The sequence below is a fragment of the Pelodiscus sinensis genome, chromosome 1 (genome assembly GCF_052426305.1).
Source record: "Pelodiscus sinensis isolate ZL-2025 chromosome 1, ASM5242630v1, whole genome shotgun sequence".
NCBI classification, from domain to species: domain Eukaryota; kingdom Metazoa; phylum Chordata; order Testudines; family Trionychidae; genus Pelodiscus; species Pelodiscus sinensis.
The window spans coordinates 244521348-244544694 of NC_143052.1; the positions used below are offsets into that span (position 1 = coordinate 244521348).

At 44.2% G+C, this 23347-nt stretch overlaps 1 protein-coding gene and 1 long non-coding RNA gene across 2 annotated transcripts; both read right to left on the bottom strand.

The window, feature by feature from the left end:
• Nucleotides 1-8202: 8202 nt before the first annotated feature.
• Nucleotides 8203-23343, bottom strand: ING1 (inhibitor of growth family member 1). Its single transcript, XM_006119698.5, has 2 exons — nucleotides 21805-23343; nucleotides 8203-9831 (listed from the first exon to the last, which is right to left on the bottom strand). Exons 1-2 carry the CDS (start codon nucleotides 21944-21946, stop codon nucleotides 9128-9130), a joined length of 846 nt encoding a protein of 281 aa, XP_006119760.1. The 5' UTR covers nucleotides 21947-23343; the 3' UTR covers nucleotides 8203-9127.
• LOC142826460 (uncharacterized) lies at nucleotides 9839-21519 on the bottom strand. Its single transcript, XR_012900593.2, has 3 exons — nucleotides 19790-21519; nucleotides 12766-17536; nucleotides 9839-12093 (listed from the first exon to the last, which is right to left on the bottom strand). It is a non-coding gene; the product is annotated as an uncharacterized LOC142826460 (long non-coding RNA).
• Nucleotides 23344-23347: the final 4 nt, after the last annotated feature.

Here is a 23347-nt window from a genome sequence, read left to right on the forward strand (position 1 = left end):
ACAGGCATTCTCTCTCTTCTGTGCACGCACACGCACACAATGGGTTTTTTGGTTTTGTTTTGGGGTTTTGTTTTCATTTGTTTCTTGCCTTCCTCTGCAGCTTTCAGATCATTTGTCAGGATTATCTGGGTTTCAGTGATTTCTCTGCCTCTGCAAGGGCCTCAGGCACTGGTGTACCTCGGTCCCTTCTATTTTATGCCCATGGCAGATAATAGTCTATTTTCTTATAGGCTGTAATACTTTGGTCTAATTTCAGTTGCTGGATTTGGAGTTGTGGATGGCTGGGTGGCCCATGATACACGAATTCAAATTAAATTCAAAGAAAAGATTCAAAGCCTTCAGAAATATATAAGCAAATTCAAAGAATCAATGGGACTTGAAGTAAAAATAAATGTATACCTGGTCTTATTGTAAATAATGAAACAGGTCTCTAACTTAGAAAAGGTGGACATTTTAGCAAAATAATTCCAAGGTCAACAGTGATATGAATCAAAACAATGAATTTTGTATGGGTGGGGGTGGGAATGAAAGCTTATTTAGGATAACAGTGAACTATTAGTGATAGAAATGTAGCCGTGTTAGTCTGGGGTAGTTGAAGCAAAATGCAGGACAATGTAGCACTTTAAAGACTAACAAGATGGTTTATTAGATGATGAGCTTTCGTGGGCCAGACCCACTTCCTCAGATCAAATAGTGGAAGAAAGTAGTCACAACCATATATACCAAAGGATACAATTTAAAAAAATGAACAAATATGAAAAGGACAAATCACATTGCAGAACAGAAGGAGGATGCGGGGGGGTGGGAAGGGGGAGGAAGGAAGGTAAGTGTCTGTGAATTGCTGATATTAAAGGTAGGGAGAGTGGGATGTTTGTGAGTTAATGGTATTACAGGTGATAATTGGGGAAACTGTCTTGATAATGGGTGAGAAAGTTCAAAGACTTGTTAAGTCCTTGTCGGTAAGTGTCGAATTTTAACATGAATGACAGTTCAGAGGATTCCCTTTCAAGTGCAGATGTAAAAGGTCTTTGTAGCAGAATGCAGGTGGCTAAGTCATTTAGAGAGTGTCCTTTCTGGTTAAAGTGGCAAGAAACTGTTTTCTCTTTGTGATCTTGTCTAATATCTGTTTTGTGGGCATTAATCCTTTGGCGAAGTGTCTGAGATGTTTGTCCAATGTACATAGCAGACGGACACTTTCGGCACATGATAGCGTAGATTATATTTCTGGATGCGCAGGAATATGTGTTCTTGATCTTATAACTCACTTGGTTAGGTCCAATAATGGTATCAGCAGAATGAATATGTGGACAAAGCTGGCAACGGGGTTTGTTGCAAGGGAAGGTACCAGGGTTGGTATTAGTGTGGTATGTCCTGTGGTGGTTGGTAAGAATCATCTTGAGGTTAGGTGGTTGTCTATAGGAGACTATGGGTCTGTCTCCCAGAGCCTCTTTGAGTATGGTATCCTGTTCCAATATAGGCTGTAGTTTCTTGATAATGTGTTGGACAGGTTTAAGTTGGGGGTTGTAGGTGATGACAAGTGGTGTTCTATTGTTGGTTTTCTTGGGTCTGTCTTGAAGTAGATGGTTTCTAGGTATTCGTCTGGCTCTTTCAATTTGCTTTTTTGTTTCTCTGGGTGGGTAGTTGAGATTTATAAATGCTTGGTAGAGATCCTGAAGCTTCTGGTCTCTGTCAGTGGGGTTAGAGCAGATGCGGTTGTATCGAAGGGCTTGGCTATAGACGATGGATCGTGTGGTGTGTTCTGGATGGGAGCTGGATGCATGTAGGTAACTGTATGAGTCAGTGGGTTTTCTGTAGAGAGTGGTGTCTAATTTTCCATTGTTGATTTGTACGGTGGTGTCCAGGAAGTGGATCTCTCGTGTAGAATGAGTGAACTATTAAATAGCTAAAGAGACTATACTGAGGATGTGTTAAAGAGTTTAGCATGCAGGAGCTTTGCAGCCATTAGGAAAAGGAAACATACCACTCGAGGCAAAGACCATTTCAGTAATGAAATGCTTCCATACTTGTCAGAAGAGTGTCTAAAGATTCTGTTGCAGTTACACAATGATACAGGGAGAAAGTCTGCTGCCAACAGAGCAGAACCGTGCATTGGTGATACTAGTTAGGATACTAGGCAAGCTACATACACGCTCTGATGCTTATAGGCCTATTTCTGTCATACCATGTGGGTGGGCAGGGGACTCGTGCTGAAATGATAAATTTAATATTACTTGCATGGTTGGAGATAAATGATATTATAACTGAGGTACAAGATGGTTTCAAAGAGGAAGATACAAAGTTGCCATATGGTGAGACTAGAAACAGGTACAAAAAAGCATAAGGCCTAACTTGTATGGTAACACTCTCCCTGGCCACTGAGAAAGTGTATGACATGTACAGAGAGAAGGCATAGTATATAAACTAGCCAAAATTAGAATAAACAAAACAGCTGGCAATTCCCTCTAGGTGCCACATGACCCTAGCAGGGGGAAGAGATGGAGGGGAGAGAGGGAGTTTGAGAGACTTCACGCACTCCCCCACTCCGATTGCCCGATTGGCTTGGGGATGGGGAAGCACGTGCAAAGCCTCTTGCCCCCCAAGGACTTGTGGCCCTGAGCAGCACATGGAGGGAACTCCTATGGCTGGGACTGCTGCAGGAGGGAGCCAGCCTCGGGGACCCTGTTGGACTGTTGGCCAGGAGCCGCCTCAGGTAAGTGACTCCCAGCCAGAGCCTACCTCTTGCACCTCAGCCCCTGCTTCTTGCATCCCAGCCCCTCCCATCTCCTAACTCCCTACTCCGTCATCATCCCCCTCTGTCCAAGGTCACCACCCAATACCTCTTCACACTGCCCCAGATCAAAATTCCCTCCTAGGCCCTGCACCCCCGCTACACCCCTCCTCCAGGTCAAAATTCACTCCTGCACCACTACACCCTCCCAGACCCAGCACCCCAATCCCCTGCCCAGGGTCACAACCCCCTACTTCACCTAAACGCCTTCTCAGACCCCATACCCTCTCCTGCACCCCAATCCCCTTCCCTGAGCTCCCTTCTGCACCCAACCTCCATCCCAGACTCTGCACCTCCTCCATACAGAAGTGTGGCCCTTGACCACTTGCCAAAATCTTGGAATGGTCCCCCACCAAAAATTATTGCCCACCCCGCCCTACACCCAGCTAGGTTCATGAGTGGCTCTGGGAACACTCATGCAATCCCTCTAAGAAAGGCACCAGTCAAATCCCCACAGCTCCCAGCCTCTCACCTCAGGAATATAACTGGTTCACCACTTCATCAGTGGAAAGCTTCTGTAACCTGAACAAATCACCAGACACTTCTTGTAAACTCGAACCGTGTCCAATGGGAGCTGCAAGTGGCCTTCCCTGCAGATGCTCAGGTAAATAAAGACACTGGAAGCTCACCAGTGGCTGACCCTGGTGGCTTATTGCCCAGCCCTGCTATAAGTGATAGACAATAAGTCAGAGTGGTTACCAAAAGAAAAGAAAATTTAAGCACATAGCCTATTAGACCGAGCTACAAATAGATTAAGCATTTTTTCTCACCCCACTGGCTATTGCAGTCCTTAATATACATGTTTGACCCAGGTTTAATGGCAATCTCCTTTGCTGAAATCTCCAGTCTTTTCTCAGTGTATTTGTTGCATGCAACAAAGGTGGGGGCAGGAGAAAGGTGAAGCATAGACCTGCTGCATTGGGTTTTATACTCTTAGTCCATATGCTTGGACAACACGCATCTGCTCTGTCTGGTGGGGCTTGCCGAATCCCCTGGTGTGGCCTTATGAAGGTGAGATATTGAATTGTAGCTCCCTTGTTAGACAGTGGCTCTTGATGTTTGTTTTGACACCTGCACGGGTGTTGGTTACTTTCCTTGCCATTGTATTAGGAGAAATCTGGCTGATTTCCCAACTCACAGCTTGTTTTAGGACAGTCATAAAACACGGTCTCCTAACTTCATATGCATTAAAGATATACATATTTAGACAGACTAGTGGGTTTCAACAGTTCATAACCTTTCTCCTGATACCTTACATGATATGCTTTATTTGCAAGATCACAGTTACATATAATGGAGGATATGGAGGTTATAGGACACTCCCCTAAGGTACAGAATGTCACATTAAGTTAGAAAGATCACATAGATAATATTGTTCAAAAGTGTAGCTGTAAAAATGAACTTACACAAAGTGCAGATGGAAACAAATGGGGGTGCAGATAAGAAGGTGCTGCTGATGATGTATAGAGCATTGATCAAATCAGTTTGGGGGATACTAAGCTTTTAGTTCAGTTTCAAAAACAGCTCTTAGAAACTTGGAATTGCTTCAGGCTGAAGCTCTACAACTGGCACATGACGCAGTTATAACACCACCCGTGTGTGTGCTGCAAAGAGCTGCTGAAGAAGAACCTATAAGTTTAAGGATGAAACTATAGGATCTAACCTTTTGGGCAAAAGGTAAAAAGGAATAATAAAAATAGAAGTATACAACATATCTGAGGATTGCAGGAAGACTAGTAGACAAAGTTAGATGGATTACCATTAGGGATGTTAAATTTAGTTAACTAGTCGATGGATTTTCCAACAACTAGTCAATTAGTTGATAAGCAGGGGAGCCACTGCGGAGTTAGCTCTCAGCATGGGTGCTAACCCTGCTGCAGCTCTCACTTTTAAATATATTAAGAGCCTGTCAGCTCTTAATACATTTAAAAGGCTAAAGTGCAGCGGGAGGGACCCAGCGTGAGCTGGGACAGTTGATTCCTAGCTCGCGCCGGGTCTCCCGCCCCCCCCTTCTGATTTTTAAATGCATTAAGAGCTGGCAGGTTCTTAATACATTTAAAAAGTAGAGGTGCAGCGTCTGGGATTCCCAGCTCATGCCCGGTCCCTGCTACTCCCCTGCCCTCTGCAGAGATGGTGCTGTGGGGGGAACTGGCTTTTAAACTGGCTCTGCCCAGCACCGGCTCCTGTTCACTCCCCCCCCCCCCCACCTTGCTGCCTCTGATAGAAGCAGCAAGGCTGGGGGGGAAGCGACTAGTCAACTATCCAATAAGTTTTTGCTTATTGGATAGTCGTCTTGTCAACAAGTCACTTACATCCCTAGACACCATTCCTAGATATCCCTAGACCATAGACTTCCTCAAACTATAAGGTCAAAATAGATAAAGGAGATATGCGTCACCTTTTTGGGTTAAATCCAAACTGCCTTTTAAGCTGGGGATCCCAGTTCAGTACCTCCAGCAGCTTGCTTGTTACACCACAGACTCATTCCAGTCTCCACTAGCCATGGTTCTACTGCCTAATGCAATGTCTACACAGCAGCATTATTTCAGAATAACTAACTTATTCCAAAATAACATCGTCCATGTCTACACTACACGCAGTTATTTTGACATACTGTCGAAATAATGTCAAGCTGGAGGACTCTTGACTCATGGTAACTCTCATTGTACAAGGAGTAAGGGAAGTCGGAGGAAGAGCACTCTTTCCTAGACTTTCCGCTATGGAGACAGCACCAAAAGCCGAATTAAGCTATTTCTACTTAAGCTATGCAATTGATGTAACTCAAATTGCGTAGTTTATTTCAGCTTTAGCTTTGCTGTGTAAACGTACCTTAAGTAACCCCAGCACACATTCACTCCTGTATTTACCAGAACTATCTTCCCTGAAACATCCTGCCCTCTCCTGGACCACTCAGAAATAAGGTTTGTTTGCTCCTTTAAATAGACAACACCCATCAGCTTGCTACATTAACTGGAATTATTTCAGTTCAGATAAAGCAATGGGTTGGTTTAGATTAAAATAAAACATTTATTAACAATAGGATATAGGTTAGTGATGCCAAGTGAAAGAAATAAAAGCAGAAGTTGGTTTTTCTCCTCCCCTCTTCTCACATGGAGTTTTTTAAAAATTCCACAGCCCATCTGTTCTGGCCTGCTGGCACACCAGTCTGAAAACACTGGCCTAGATATTATAGTGACGGGCACTTTAAAATAGGTATAGTTATAGAATATATGATGAACTGGTATGCAGCAGAAGTTTTATTGGCATAAGTGAGTAATATATCAGATTCAGGATAGTAAAATCATTATACCTTCTCATAACAGCATGTGTATTTTCCTTTCTCTCCTGTGCAAAACTATCCCATATTACTGAGTCCTTACTTACCCATTTTGAGATTTGGATCACATACATAAATTAACTAGGCTATGCAGAACTATGGTAATTTTAACTAAAACAACAGAAACTCATTCTTGTAAGTAAAAATGAAGAACTAACCATGTTGCATGGAAGAAGCACTTCTCTAAGCACACTTTCTGATTTCCACCCTTGTCCTGACACATTTTCCCCTTTCAACTGAAAAGATTTCACCAAAAGGGGATCAGCGAACCAATCCAATCCAGCTGTATTTATCTGGTACATTCTATTTAACTGGGACACAGTGAATCAGGAAATCATTTTAACTGGCAAGAAACTTAAGCCTAATGATAGGCAAAGCTAGGAAGGCTGCTTAAAGGAGATAATGTTTTACTGAGATTTTTTTAGGTGATATAATTAGTTCAAATTGGTGTTTTGCTCTTTTTGCTTCAGGATCATGCTGGTTCTATCTGTTCTAGATACAGTTTTCAGTAACACCTTACATGCTACACACAAAGTATATCATCAGTACGTGTTCTTACCTGCTAACCAGTATTTTCCATACCAACTACACCTGGTAAGTGTCCTACTGCAGTGCCTCCTTCCCATGGTCTTGCCAAGAATGTGAAAAAAAATTGCTGCAGCATTACCACTGAAACGACATTGTCTATTAATCAGGGGAATGCATCACTAGCTTAGGGGATCCTTCTTTAAGACTCTCATTCAAATCCTAGACAAGGCTTAACAGGAGAGGGGACAGAATGTTGGAGCTGGGCAATTCCACAAGGGCTGGGATTAGCAGAGGGGCCAGCAACTGGTGTGAAGAACAAGGAAGGAGAGCAGGAGACTGTGTGGGTGGAAGATGGCAGAGAGAAAACATAGTAAGATTCAGCAGAGACTTGCTGCCATTGGGCCCCTACTGGCCCTGGATCCTTACCAGTGGTGGAGCAGAGGGGTCAGAGTGTGAATGGCTAATGCATCTAATTTAAAACTAACTTAAATCAGTATAATTTAGATGGGGAATATAATTTAGGGTTGATATAATTGCAGTAGGTGACATACAATGCTTTTTTGTGGCCTTCCTGTACAACTGCAGAGGTAACTAGAGCTGTTGCACTTATTCCTTTTCTACTGACTGTATTTTCTATTCCTCTTCTTGAAGATGGACCAGCCAGTTCATCGGCATGATTTCATTATTTGTGAGAGGACAAACAGCTGCAGTTTAGGAATTTTAGTAAGACAGGAACATGGTGTTCATAGGAAACACAAATCTGTAAGATTCTTCTCTGAGCCACTGATTTTAGTAATATGAATGGACCAGTCCAGGCATTGTTCCAAATGTTCCTTCTGTTGCCAGTCACCTCTCTGTATCCCCTTCCCACTCCCTTTCTCCAACCTTTGACCTGTTCCATCCCTAGCCCCAACCCACTTCTAGTTCTTAATCACTAACTACTACTTAACCACCTCCCTCAGAGGAGTTCCATGAGAGAAAGGAGGAGGAACAAAACAGAATGACGCACACTACTCTGTTCTCTGTGCCCTGTTTGACTGCCAGGATTGCCTCCTCTCTACTCTGAGGTGAAGGCTGTGGTCTGAGCCTATGATCCTACAAAAAAGAAGTGACATGGGATCTGGGTGCCTAAATTAAAGTTAACATTTGTATTATAGCTAAAGTAGTTTTATTTGAGGAGACCAGAAGGATTACTGATGCTTACACTGGATAGTTGCAATAAGCACTTCCCGACAAGAAACGTGATCTAATTTATATCCACATGAAAACCAGTAAATATGGCCAGTTCCATACCATTGATATTTTTTAAAGATATATGGTCAGGTTTTAGAGTAACTGTTAGCACTATAGTGTAGGGTTAGATGGAAGGTTAAATGCTGCTTTGAGATTCTTATTCTCTTGCTAATCATATGCTCTCTGAAGATTCATTACTGGAAGCGTAATTTGACTATAGATTCTACTTTAGGCTTCTAGGCAACAGCTTGATGGTGTGACTGAAGTTAGACAATTTTTAAATGGCATGAATGAATACTAAAGTGTAATCACCAGATCAAACTATGATTTTTTTCATTTATTTCTTAATATCACAGCTGTACAATTTTCATACATACAAGAGGAAATGCACATTGGCTACACAATGGCATTTGGCTGCATTTCCAATTATAATACAGTAAGTGCAACTCCACTTAAAAATTTACATTTATACACCTTATACAAATTAAAGATTGCTACACTATTATCTGTGACAGTATAAAGCTTGATTTATGTTCAGTTTCATTACTAAACCACTTCCTGATTAAATATAAAATGTACTCAATCATTTTAAAATGGCCCTTATGGTACTTGGCCAGTATATAAAATATTTGTCATGTAAAATTTAACCATTTACTTTTTTAAAAAATAATCTTCTAATGCTATTTAAACATTTGTTATTGAACTGTTATACTGACACACTCTGTAGCAGAAGTCATATTTTACCTTCTTGTTAGATCTTGCATTGGTCATTACTGAAACAAATTGAAATTTGTACTGTACTGCAGTTTTCTTAAAATACAACCAGATGACTAAATATCTGACATTTTGCTGGAAAGGTAAATAACATTCCTCTATAAAGAAAAATGAAATTACACTTAAGAAATATTTATCTAAATTTTAATGGGTATAGTGCTACCAGCACAAAAAAAGAAATAGTATATTGTTTTAAGTTCTGTCTGAACACTAAATGTATACTCTGATTACATTTTTTTAATGTTGGTCCACAGACCACTTTCTTCTTACAGCTGTATCAAATGGAAAAACAAAATTGCTCTTATTGCCGTCCCTATAACAGGAATGGTTTAGTTTCAAACCTCCTTTAAAAAGACACATTTTACAATTCTGGCACCTCAACAAAGGTGACACAGACAATAAATACACTGCTTGCTTGGTTGTTGTTTTTTATTTAATTTTTCTTCACAATTATGAGAGTCTACAAACTACCTGTTGTAGGCCCTTTCTTTTTTAGATTTCTCCAGTGCCTTGTCCATAGTTTTCTCATTTTCTCCTCTACATTTAGGGCAGTACCATTTGCCCTTTGGTTTGTGATTGAGTCCCACACATGAGAAATGAAACCACTCAATTGGGCACTCATCATTATCACATCCTATCATTTCTCCATAGGAGACTTGATTACACAAGCAGTATGTTGGCTCATTGGGATCAATAGGAAGATCAGCAGGGGAAGCCTCCCTCTCTGCTTTAGCCTTAGACCTCTTCTTTTTCTTTGATGTTTTTGCTTTCTTTTCCTTTGGAGTTCCTGAGGAGATGTCATCATGATCATGATTATTTGAAGCGTTTTCTCGATTTTCGTTATTTCTTTGCCTCCTAGACCTCTTATTGTTGGGCTTTTCAGCCTGAGTGATTGTCTCAGTCTTTGACTTATCTTGGTTGGCTTTGCCACTGTTTCCAGTGGTCTCATTAGTTTCTTGACAGGTCTCAAATAGTTCCACGTGACTGTCCACTTGCCTGGTTCTATTCTCAACAAGCTCCACCATCTGACTGACAATTTGAATCTTTTCATCCCCCAGTTCCTGGCTCCGGATCAGTGCTCTCTGTATGCAATGCAACAGTCTTCTCTTCTGCACTGCATCAGTTTCTCGCTTGAACTTTTCATAATAATCATCCAGCTCCTTTAAGATCTCTGCAGAGGAAAAAAAGTAAAACTATAAATACTATGCACATACAGAATGGCTGAACAAAACCATGCTATTGCTTCTGAAAAGCAGAACCACTTTCTTGTAAAGCACAAAGCTGATCAAAGGCAGCCAACTGAAGTTGAAATCTTAACAAATGTCTCACATCTACAGCTGATTTTTTTATCTTTAACAAGTCTCTCTGGAATAGAATGAAAATACCATCATCGTTTCAATTTAGAAATTTATTAATACAAATAATGTTATTTTAGACAGTTATGCTCTGTGTGAGTGTTGTGGGTGCAGCAGTATGTGATTTCCATGAAGCAGCTTGTCACAGTGAAGGGAAGTTACAGATTGCCAGGTAAGTGCCCTCAATCTTCAAGACTTTTCCTTTTAGACAAATCAATAAAGTAACACAAGATTCTGTTGAATTTCCATCATCAACAACTTCAATATGCTCTAAAATCAGCAGTGGGACTAAGAAATGAGTGTGAAACAGTTAATAGCTTTGCAGCAATGGGAGTTCTGTCACAGGTGGCATGCATGCCCCAGTTTTGACCCTGGATCATCTTGAAATGGAATACATCATTAGGAAGAGGTAATTCTCTAAGGTATTGCAGGCAGTATTAGATCACCATGGGCCTTTCATTGACATCAGCACAGAGTGGTCAGAGAGGGTTCATGATATATACATCTTGGCTGTGTCTAGACTGGCAAGTTTTTCCGCAAAAGCAGCTGTCTACACTGGTCGCTTGAATTTCCGCAAGAACACTGACTTCCTACTGTCTGAAATCAGTTCTTCTTGTGGAAATACTATGCTGCTTCCGTTCGGGCAAAAGTCCTTTTGTGCAAAAGGGCCAGTGTAGACAGCTCAGATTTGTTTTGCGCAAAAAAGCCCCGATGGCAAAAATGGTGATTGGGGCTTTTTTGTGGAAAAGCGCGTCTAGATTGGCACGGACGCTTTTCCGCAAAAAATGCTTTTGTGGAAAAGCGTCCTGCCAATCTAGACGCTCTTTTCCACAAATGCTTTTAACAAAAAACTTTTCCGTTAAAAGCATTTGTGGAAAATCATGCCAGTCTAGACGAAGCCCTTCAGGAACACTGGCCTGCACAGAAAGCTGCAAGCAAGGACTTTCTTTCCAGACAAGAAGATTCCAATGGTGGAATATAGAAATGCCCATAATGATCCTGGAAGACCAATCTTATCCCTTACTCACCATGGTTCATGAAGCCTTACACAAGAAACCTGGACAGCAGCAAGGAGTGCTTAAAATAGCCTTAGCAGAGGCAGAATGATTGTAGAATGTGCTGTTGACAAATTAAAAGCACACTGGCACTACTTTTATGGCAGATTAGATCTAAATGAGGAAAGACCTAAATATTCCCATGGTCATAGCAGCCTGCTATGTGTTCCATATTTGTGAGGCTAACAGTGAGAAGTTTCCCCAGGGATGGAGTGTAGCGGCAGATCACCTGGCAGCTGATATTGAGCAGCCAGATACAAGGGCTGAGTTGCAAGGGGTGGAGGATTCTACTGGAATCAGAGAGACTTTGAAGCATCGTTTTGTCAATGAGCTCCAGTAATGTGTCATTCGACACAGTACTTTGCCATGCTTTGTTAACTTGCTGCCTTGCATGAAAATTTTGATGATTCCTGACTGGGATGGTTAGTCAGAAAATGATGAAATTGCCACTGTGAATTAATTCCAGCATCAACCACTGTGCTTTGGAGAGAAATAAAGATTGTTTATCATTTAGAGAGTTTATTTGTATTAAAAAACAATTAACAACACACATACAAAAGAGTGGGTAGGAAGGGAGATAACAATGAAAGGCTGTGCAGCTTTTCTCATAGATGTGTGTAATTCCAGCTATCATTTTGGAAGCTGTCCAATGAGGTGGAGTGACCAGGGTACCAAAATGAAGTTGCAAGGAATGTGTGGGAGGTGTTTGGAGAGGGGGTGGAAAGCAGCTTTGTATGTTTTTGGGGGCGTAGGGAGGGAGATGTGTTCTGCCTGCATTAGAGACTTCAGCATCTCCATTTGGTCCTCCATGTCTTTATCATCTGATCTTGGCCCACTAAAATCACTCCTGGTTCTCTTTTCTGTCCTGCCTATTTTAAATTTTTCCTTTGAAGTTTCTCTCCACTTCCTGATTTTTGAGGATTGGAGCACCTCTCAAAACATGTCCTCTTTGCTCTTCTTGGTCGCCTCCTTATCTGGTGGAGGTGCTCCCCTGGTGTGTGGGGATTCCACTGAAGGCCTTATCTGCAGAAACACAAGAAACAGAAGCATGAGTGTTAGTGCACATACTGCATCAAATCATTATAGTAAAATAAACCACTTTTTAAATACAAATCAGTTTTTCACTGTTAATTGGCAAGAACACTGCTCAGCAAACACCCTGAAGATAGCAAGTTCAGCTGGGGGAGGAGAGAGGGCATTAAGATGGAGCAAAGGATCTTGCAAATTTTTTAAGGGAATCACTGCAGGTGACATGGGACAATACTGCAAATTCTGTCACCATTTTCCATAGGCAAGAGTCCTTGAAGATGATATCTAACTCCTGGAAGTCAGCAGGGATACAAAGGTGCATCTCTTGCATACATGCAGCTTCAAACCAGGTCCCTATGCTGCTCACCTGTGCGCCACTTTGGTCCCTGCACAAGTGATTGCTGATTAGTGCAGGAAAAGGGGGAAGGAACAAAGCAACTCTGTCAAGCAACCTTTGACAGAAGATTGGTGAGTACCTAGAGGAAAGCTTCCTAGAGATCTGTTTGGAGGATTATCACAAACATTTGGGCTGCATTAACACACTGCTTAACTAAACTGCAGAATGTGAAGCACACACCAACACAGCTAATCTTGTACCTTTCCATCCCTTCACCGGCTTCTATAATATATATAACCAAGCAGCATCAACTCAAAAAGATCACTTACCAGAGTTCTCCTCTGCCACCTCATGAGTGCCAAAGACAGACTGCTGGCACTGGCCAGACCTCTTCAGGGTGGAAAAGTTTTCCTGATTTGTTGTGCCACTAGACTACCCTGGCACATGCTTCACATTGTTCTCCAATGCAAACTTCTCATCCACAGCTTTGTCCTCAAGGTTGAATCTGATGTCTTCAACCTTGCCAGAGTATCCACAAGGCTCTTGGTAATGTAGGTGATATCACTGCTGAATATGGCATCCATCCAGCTCCTTATAGAAAAGCAAGTCTTTGGGTAGCACCAGAGTGACAGTTTGACTCTCTTGCCTTCTGGTATGTCTGCCTCTGCACCTTTAGCTTCACAAGGCACTGATGCATGTCCCATTTACAGCCCTTATCCAACACGCCAGAAGAAATCTGACTGTAAGCACCAGCAGATCTAACAACACTGGTGTGCTCCAGGCATGACAGCATTTGCTATGGGGAGCTGCCGTGGTCAGCTGAGAAGATGTGATGTGAGCTGTCCACTCTGAGCAAATAGGAAGTTTTCAAAGTTTCTCAGGCCTTTAGAGGGGTAGATACCTAGGAGTAATATAGCAGAGTTCTAACTCCAGAGCAGTTGGGCTGGGTGTTGCGAACACCTATTGAAGGCGATTTACAGCAACATAACAGCAAAGTGTCTACACTGACAGTTTGTTGATATAACTTTGCCTCAAAAAGCTCTATGCCTCTTGTCAACGTGGTTTTATTTTGTCAGCAAAGCAAGGGAGTTTTGTTGACAGGAGGACCACCATGGTGTGTACACCTCCTGTCTTGTCAATAAAACCTGACTTTTTGTCAACAAAACTGTGTAGTGTAAACAAGGCCTAAGGTACTATTCTATTCCTCAAGAGTCTTTGGCAGGTGAGTGCCAGGGTTGCTGGCTCAGGACTGCAATATACAAACTACTGATATATTTCAGGTATTTTACTTCCTTTTAAGGTGTGCAGGAGCCTTGGGGCCAAGCCTGCGCATGGCCACATCCCTCCCACAGCAACATATTCTGTAATGGTTGATTTCTGAGTAAATACATACATCTGTTTTCAGCATGCATTTAACAAGAGAAAGTAAGTATTTAGGACATTCAAATATATTTTGCAACAATTGGACCAGAGATGATCTGTGATTTAAAATAGCAAAAGTAAATAAATGCATCTGTAAACCAAATGAAGATAGTTTTGAAGTGACATTATTGTACTACTTATTAAAGGGATTTTTTCAACCGACTACGAGAGATTGCTTTGGAGAGAAAAGTAGTTTTAAGGGGTCAAATGTGTGGTTCTCCAGTTCATAACTGTGAAAAACAGATAGCTGTGTTTTGATCTGTGCTTATGTCATCAAACTCCATTCAATACCAGTGAGACGGGTTAGATTCCCTTCCCTTTCACCATCATAAATATACTCATTCCTCATGAGATATTATTCAAAATGAGGATTCTTTTTTTAACTGCATCATGGTTTGTTTCTCTTTCCATTCACCTTGAAATGAACACAAAAGCTGCTGTTAGAACATAACTCTTGGCGATAAAAGCACAAAAACTGATAAACCTAATAAATGTTAAAATCCCACCTACATTTAAATAAATAGCTAAGCTCTGACTTTGAATTTTAGAAATGTGTACATTTATCTGCCTAATAAAGGACAAGAAAACATACTCTTGTTACACAGCTAATACCAACAAAGCTCTTGCTATTTAGCCTTGTCTTGATTAGGATAAAAATATGTTTGTTTTTTGATAACATGTGAAATAATATTCTAAGACTTTATTTTACATACAGCTAGTAATACTGTAACAGGTAGAATTGGTTTGAATGTGCCAGCTAACTAAAAAAACCCATCATTTTATACTAACCAAGACTCTTAAAGATTAAGTATATTGGAAGATTAGACATTTATCATCATTTTCAATTAATGAAATTCAGAAATCTACATTCCAATGTCGTGGACTTCGACACTGTCATTAGTAGATTAGCCCATTTGAATGTGATATATAGATAGTATTTCTAGGAAAAATACTTTGCTTTGTGCATATCCAAAGAATATTTCTCAACAGGCTACAAACTTTGTTAATAATAGTTGAATTCAACACTCGAAGCCTATTACCAAAGCTTCATTTTAAATATCATGTTTGCACTTGAAAAATTTGCCATTAGTGATCATATTTAATTTAGCTACAATAACCTTGACCCTGCCAACTTTTGAGCACTTCCTAATAGGTACTAATCAAAGTTGCTGAGCACAACACAAGACAGCAAGGGCTTGTCTACACTGGCAAGCTACTTTTTCGCTCAAGGGTATGAAAAACACTCGCCCCAGCACAGCAAGGTACAGTGTTGTGAAGCCCCAGTGTAGACATTTCTACAGCACTGGGAGCAATACTCCCGGCACTGATAGCTTCCCCATCCATCAAGGTTGTTTACCTAGAGCGCTTTCTCCTAGTGCTCCTGCTGTGGCCACACTGCTATGTTAAATCACTGCCGAGGCAGCACGCCATAGCTATGCTTATAACTTTTAAATGTAAACAAAGCCTCTGTAAAGTTGGTGCTGTTTACTACTGTGCTCCCCTCCCCCCCAAAAAAGGTTGTTCAACAACAAGTGAGTGTTTTGATGGGTGGAGTTGGGGGATTATGGTATTTAAGTGTGATATTCGATAAGAAAAGAAGTTGTTTAGCAGCTATTTCAATTGAAAGTTGTGTCAGGATCTAATATCTTATACTCCTTAAACAAGCAGACTTAGCAGCTTGTCTTCTTCAAAATGGCTAGTGCCAATCCCCTGACAGGCCCCATCCATTTCAATGTCTCCCAATATAGTCAAATACCAACGTTACTACCTCTGAATCCCTGGTTTCACTCTGTCACCTGCATGTTTAAACCTTGTTGGAATAATTACAAGATCACATGCTGGGAATTTTGTGCACCTTGTAAATCCATAGGCTGCAGAGAACACAAATATGCAACATAAGCTACGTCTACACTCCTGAGTTTTATCAACAAAAACTGCTTTTGGGCCATAAAACAGTGAGAGTTTGTGGAACATGGACTTTTGTTGGGAAAAACGCCCAGTTTCAGTGACAAAAAACTTCCACTCCTCGAAGAGACTTTTTTTATTTCCCATCCATTTATTGACAAAGAGCCATTATAGACAGAGACAGAAGTGGTCTCTGTTGGTTTGCTGACAGAGCTGGTTTCCACCACTATCCAAAATTCTCTACTTAATGTTTTTATCTCTGCACGACCTCTCCCCCACTTTCAAAGGGATCTGATAGCTGAGTGAGCTGCTCTCTTTGGGGAACAAACAAAGAGCAAATTATTGGAATGCTCCTGTTCTGCTCTGCACTAGGAACACGGGCAGGCTGCTGTGCTGCTTTAACATTCCTCAGCACAGAGAGCTCCTCAGGATGTTGCTCCCAGCATCTGAGGAGGCTAGGAGAACTCAGAAGGAACCTCAAGATGCACAGGGAGCAGCTCCGCCTCCCCACATCAATTCCACTGTAGAATATATACCCACAATAATTGTTCATACTGCTGATGAGGGTACTCCATCCCCCCGCTCCCTCTGTGTGAACATGATCTGTTGACAGAGGGAGCAACCGTGAACACACTCTGGCAATTTTTGTTTGTCAACCTTTGGGTGTCGACATACGTTTTATGGACAAAACTTGGTAATGCAGATGTAGCCTAAGGTTTTTCTTACTGTGTAGCGCTAGAAAACCCACCACCAACCTTAAGACTATTTGATGGTCCCCAGGAGTGTGGCCAGCAGCCAGTGCACTCCCAGCTTCATCCTGTGGAGCCCCCTGCCATCCCATGCTGCTGCCACTGATAGGTAGGAGCTGGTCTGTGAGGGAAGCCAGTTTAAAAAACAGCTCCCCATGCAAGACCAGTTCCTGTGCTGCTGCCTCAGATACAGAGGCAGCAGTGTGTGGCAGCACCAGTCTGTGTCTGTGGGGGGTCTGAGCTCCCCGCGGTTAAAGGCTACTCCATGGCAGCAGCCTCTCTTAGCGGGGGTCTGAAGTCCCCGCAGACAGAGGCTGCTGCCACAGAGGCTACTTCTTGACAGCCTTCCCTAATTCCCCCCCCCCACCTCTTTCGAAAGGACAGGTGGCTTCACGGAGCCGATGCTGGTGGGGGGGAGGGGAGAGATGGCTTTTTAAGTTTGTTCCCCCCAGAACTGGCTCCTGCCTGCCTCCCCTGCTGCCTCTGCCCATGCGTATTGGCTCCCACTTGCCCCTCTATGCGAGGCAGCAGCATGGGGATGGGAGGGCAGGCGGATCTGGTGCTTGTGGGAAACTGTCTTATAATGGCTCCCTACAGGCACCGGCTCCCACCCCCCCCTTGATGCCTCTGATACGTGTAGTTGACTATATGTTGACATTTCTAATACCCCTCAGATAATCTTAAATGCTGCACTATCTGAGCTAAAGTTTCTTACAAAAATGTTCTCTTTATATAAACCAGTAAGATCACAGGCATAACATATAGTTATAGCAATAAATCTGTCTACCTTTTCCTAATATTTACCCAGATCCTTTTTCACCTTTATTTGAATAAGAGTCACAGGTTTATTTGCAGAGTTTGAAATATTTATCGCAATGTTCCCACTGATTCACTGCTGCAAACTCAGACCCCCATAAGTGAACTACTTTAGAATATTCAGTTTTGATCTGGAATAAAAACCAGTTCCTATGTTGTAAAGATTCTTTCTGTCTGCATTAAGGACAGCAGACCGATGGTTCGATACCTGCAAGGATAAAAATCTGTATTTGTGTCATTTTAATTTTTTTCAGAGAACATAAATGAAAAGGAGGCTCTATTTCAATAGCCATGTGAGTGGCTTTGAGTAGGGGCCCTCATCTTTCTCTTCTAACAAAGATTTGAAGACCAAGTAACAGGGAGCAAGATAGTTGCTATTTCTGACGCTATATCTGCCTATCCTTTTATACTGCCAGTAGCCTGGGTGCATGCTCTCAGGTTGCAACTAATATAATCATTTTCTACCATTGCTAACACTGGTACAGTTCCATCAATAGACAAGGTACTGCAGCTGCCAATATTTTAAATCACCTTCTCAACTAACCGTGCCCAGAGTAGATCTAAATGGCATAATGAAACTCCTAGGCTATGTCTAGACTGGCATGCTTTTTTGGAAATGCTTTTAATGGAAAAGTTTTCCATTAAAAGCATTTTCGGAAAAGAGCATCTAGATTGGCACGGACGCTTTTCCACAAAAGCACTTTTTGCGGAAAAGCGTCCGTGGCCAATCTAGACGCGCTTTGCGCAAAACAAATCTCAGCTGTCTACACTGGCCCTTTTGTGCAAAAGTTTTGCGCAAAAGGGACTTTTGCCCGAACGGGAGCAAAAAGCACTGATTTCTTACAGTAGGAAGTCAGTGCTTTTGCGGAAATTCAAGTGGCCAGTGTAGACAGCTGGCAAGTTTTTCCGGAAAAGCGGCTGATTTTTTGGAAAAACTGGCCAGTCTAGACATAGCCCTATTGACTGCAATGGGAGCAGAACATGGCCAATGCTGAACACTTTTCAAAATTCTACCTTAAAAGGTGATTTCACATGGGCAGATAGAAACACACATTTTGCTTTAAAAAAAAAAAAAAAAAAAAAAACTTTATTAGAGGTTTGACCCTTATGGCCATTCTTATTAGGGATATGAAGGTATAACAATGGGTGAGCCTTACCAGTTAAACAGTGGTCTGGAGAAGCTCCCCACCTGCCATTGGCAGGGGGTTGCTCCAGCCCTGTGAGGTGTTCCATCCCCCACTTGCCCACCTTTAATTGGTTAACTGGTTAACAGGATTTCACATCCCTAGGCCTTATAATTTCATTAGGGATGTAAAAAGTGTAAATAAATAGTAACCATTTAACCAATCAAAATTCTATTGGTGATGTGGTTAAACTTTTTACCTGGGAATGTAGGAGTAGGAACAGAAGGAAGTTGGAGGGCTCTCAGGCTGCTGGTCTTGGATTCCCTAACAGTTAAATTATGCTAACAAAAACTGATAAGCATCAGGCTATTGGATAACCAGTTAAAAACTAGGGCTGTAAGAGTTTATGTACTAATTATTAAATTTAGCAACTTAGTCAACAAATAATGGTAAAATAAAGTATATGGCAACTCTAACTCCATTTTGTAATACTTTGCCTTACATTAGTAAGCTTTATACAATGACATCTGAGTATTAGCATCTTATTACAATACTCTACTCTTCCATTTTGCTTTTTACAGGTAGGCCAGGAGAGGCCATTAGTTGTGTCATTTATGAGGATTACTGTTTAGTGAATTGTGATAGAAATGTATGCTAAAATTCGACACTCTCCGCAGGGGGCTGAACAAAGACCCCAACTACCTTACCCATTACAAAGATAGCTTCCCCAATTATCACCTCTAATACCATTAACTCACAGACATCTAACATCTACCCTTCCCCACCTCTAATATCATTAACTCACAGGCATTTACCTTCCTTTCCCTCCCTCCCCCGCATCCCCCTTCTGTTCTGAAATGTGATTTGTCCTTTTCATATGTGTTCACTTTTTTTTTAATTGTATCCTTTGGTATATATGGTTGAGACAATTTTCTTCCACTATTTGATCTGAGGAAGTGGGTCTGGCCCACGAAAGCTCATCATCTAATAAACCATCTTGTTAGTCTTTAAAGTGCTACATAGTCCTGCATTTTGTTTAATGAATTGTGTATTTCAAAGCTTTTGGAATATTATCACACCCCATAGATCAGCAAAATGTTATTCAAAGTTCAATTAAGTTTTATTAAAGGAACAATCCCACACCTAAAATATCTGCCCAAATCTTGCTGTAAACTATATTTATAAACCCAACTGTAAAGGTCTATTTCTGGAACACCCTCTCCTCCCCCACTATCCCCATACGAAGAGCCTGTTGTTTCCAGGAAGGACAATGGGGGTTAGTTTGCTTTTGGGGGGGGGGGGGAACAGTCACGTGAGAAGGAGGCTGGGGGACTCACAAGGGCAGCAGAAAGTCCTCTCCTGGCGGGGCCGGATGCAGTGGGGCACCCCCCCCCCCTTACGGCTCCCCGCGCGCTGGGGGGGGGGGCCGCTGGGCTGCGGATACGGGCGAGAGCGGAGGGGGGCGCTGCCCTGCCAGCTTCCATCCCCGGCTCCTCCCACTCACGGCTGCGCCCCGCTGCCAGGACAGGCGGGGGATGGGCACCGGTGGGCGCTCAGCCAACCAGGAACGAGCTCGCTCGGTGCCCCTCCCTCCCCCGGAAAGAGACTCCACCCCCTCCTTAGCAACCGGCCAGTTGCCAACGCAGCAGAGATCACCAGGACGTGACGTCAGGCTATTGTTCTTGAACAGGAAACGGGCCCCTCCGAGTGTCTCCCCCTGTTCTTCGGAGAACAGAAGCTGCAGTCTGCGTCAGCCAATCAGAAATAAGGAGTACGGGGAAGACCCGCCTTAACCCCCTCCCCGCACCAATCAGAATAAAGAGTAAGATGACTCCACCCCCTTCCGGAGCAGTGTGCCAATCGCAATAAGAAAGCCTTAAAGCTCGGCGCAACCCGAATGGGAAAAACCCAGATAGAGCCCGCCCACCTGTCCCAACAATCCAATCAGGAGGAGGACACCTTCCCCCTCCCCCATCCATAAACGTGTCAATCATAATCAGAAAGCCAAAGTTGCGCCCGCCTCGCGCAGCTCCCTGGCGCCAATCAGAAACTGGGGCCTGGGGAGGGATGACTCCAGATATTCAAATCAACCCCACAAGCTGTGACTTCGGAAACGTCACGAGAAGGCGGAGCTAGAAGGCGGAACAGCACGACCAGGCAGTGAGCGACAGAGGCTGAGCCATGGGGGCAGATCCCAGCCAATAAAGCGAGGCGGAGCGAACCAAGATATGCTAATGAGGACGGGCTATAAAAGACGCTGCGAGGGTGACTCCGGCATAGCGCGGAGACAACCTCTGCCTGTGTCGAGATGTTCGCCCGGGAAGACGCGCCCGCCCTACACTGTTTCCCCCCCTCCGCCTGTAGTTCTGCCCTAATCTTCCCTCCCCCCCCTGCCCTGTAGCCACTACTGCTGGTACCCTCGAGGGGGAGGTTCCCACCCGTCTTGCCCGCGCGGGAGGGGTGCCTGAAAATCAGCGGCAAGTGCCGCAGAGACCGGCCACCCCCTGCCCCGTAGAGCAGGACGGGGAACATATTCCAGCAGCGGGGTCCCCTCTAGTGCCACCTCTACCCGCAGCATCCAACAGACCCGCCCCCCTGCACACACAGCTAGTGACAAAGCTGTTCCGAAGCCCACGCAAACTAACCCCTCCTTCCCCTCCCCGCCGCCCGTGGGGCAAGGAGACGGCATGCCCCAGAGTGAGTGCCGCCAGGACGCCGCGAGAGAGCACGTAGCTTTCAGCTCATCCATAACCCATCCGGCGTTTATTTTATATAACTCCTCTTTTCCCCTCCTCACACAAGGGGGGTGTTTAACAGGGTGAAACGCGCCCTCATTAAAAAGACAGAAGAAAGCAGACCCTGCCCCCCACTCGCATCTACACCTCATCCCCCCTCCTTCCCTATCAGCCTCTCTCCCTTACTACAGCCATAATGAATACTGTACATTCCTAAATGTTGTTGTGCTATAATCTCTCCCTCTGTCCACCCAGCACTTTCCCCAGTACCTACAAAATCTTCCCCTCCACACAACTACACACCCAGAAATAGCCTTCCTACTCCCACAGACCGCTTTCCTACTCACCGTCTTTTTGTCCAGTATTTTACACTGAAAAACAGAGTCCTTGTTTAATAAGAGAAGCCGGAGACCTTTTGTTCCGCCCCATGACAAGAACTAACGCTGCAGATCAGCCGCTTTCCCTTCTTCTAGGCTCTCTTTCCGTGCTTTCTCCCTCCTCCCCAAAATAAAACTACCACCCCTGCAGGAGGGGGGGGACAGGCAAAGGGTGCCAGGACTCAGCTACGAAGGAAAGACAAGCCTAACCCAGCACCACACACACAAGAAAGCACTTACCTTGATATTTGGCGTCAATTTCCCTCATCAGGGAGACATTTCTCTGCAGATCGAAGGGCAGAGACTCGATGGAGTCCAGATAATCCTCCACATAGTTCACGAGATGAAGCTGCTCTCCGTTTGCAGGACTCAACATTTTCATCCGGCAAGACAAACAGTCTTCCTCCCCCTTTTCCCCCTTCTGTGCGAGAGCGAGCGCTGCTCGCTCCAAAGACGACAGACCCCAATGCACGGCTCGCTCTCTGCCCTCCTCTCTCTGGAGCTCCCCAAAACCGAGAGAAGCTACATCTGACTCCTCTCTTGTAAAAGCCGAGAGAGCGAGAAACACGCACCCGCCGCTTAGTCCCCACCGCCAGCAGCAGCTGATTGAATGGCTGTCGTTGTGGGTAACTCACGAAGGAGGTGGTAGGAACAATCAGAGGGATTTGTGTGTGCGAAGGGGGAGGGAGGGGGGCGCAAACCGGATCCTCCGAAACACTCTGGAAACAAAATCTGCTCTGGAAAGTGTCTGACAGAAGCAGCAGCTCCTCCGCGGGTCTGTGCGCTGCTTTTCTCCTCTCTCCTTCCACGCTCTTCTTGCCGCTGCTCCCCGGCTCTATTAATGCAGCCTCCCCTCGCTCTATACGCCGCACTTGATCCAACGTGGAAAACCCAAATACCAGTTTCAAACACTTGGGAAACATTCAGCCCCGCCACGCACCGCGCATGCGCACCCCTCCCCTATACACACTGACCCTTCTCCCCCCCTTCCCCCAACAGCAGCAGTAACGCTCATGTGCATATTCATTATCTCTGCACCTCCTCTCTCCGTACTCACGTTTAAGAGCAAGAGGTGGGGCTGCCGCAACAGCAGAACCAAGCTAGGGGAGGGGGGGGGGGTGCTGCTGTTGGTAGGGTACATACGGAGCAAATGCATTCCACATGCCAGGGCGCGTGTGATACTGAGAGTGCACGGGGAGCAAGGACACGGTGCAAAGGAGGTACGTGGCCAGCTAGGAAGTCATGCGGTTACGCGCAAGGGCCCTGACGTTGTAGGGAAAGTTGTGCATGGCGTTGAGCTGCCGGCTGGCGACGCATGAGAAGTTTGTAAATGACGTGCTGAGTTGCGTGGTGCTGTTGCACCGGGGGTCACTGCTACAAACTTTCTGCAGCTGCACTGTCCCGAGCAATCACTCCCGCGGGAGGCAAGAGCCTGCAACGCTGCTGCTGCTTCAATTCCCCGCCCCCTTGACCGCCCAGCTGACAAGCACGGCGTCCCACGGAACTGCCACAGTGCGAGGGTCGGTATCCGCATCTCCGACCCCGTAGCACAACCACCGCCAGGCAACTGCATCAATCCAAGTCACCCAGCGCAGACTGACATCCCGGCCAGCCAGTCGAGTCCCGCCCCGCCCGCCGCTTTGCGGTGCGAGCCAATCGGAGACGGGAACTGAGGCGGGGCAAGCAATGACAATTCCGCCTGGGATACCGCGACAAAGGAGGGGGAGATGTGCGCGTGCGCCGTTTGACCAGCGGAGACGAGAAAATGGAGGCTAGGAAATGT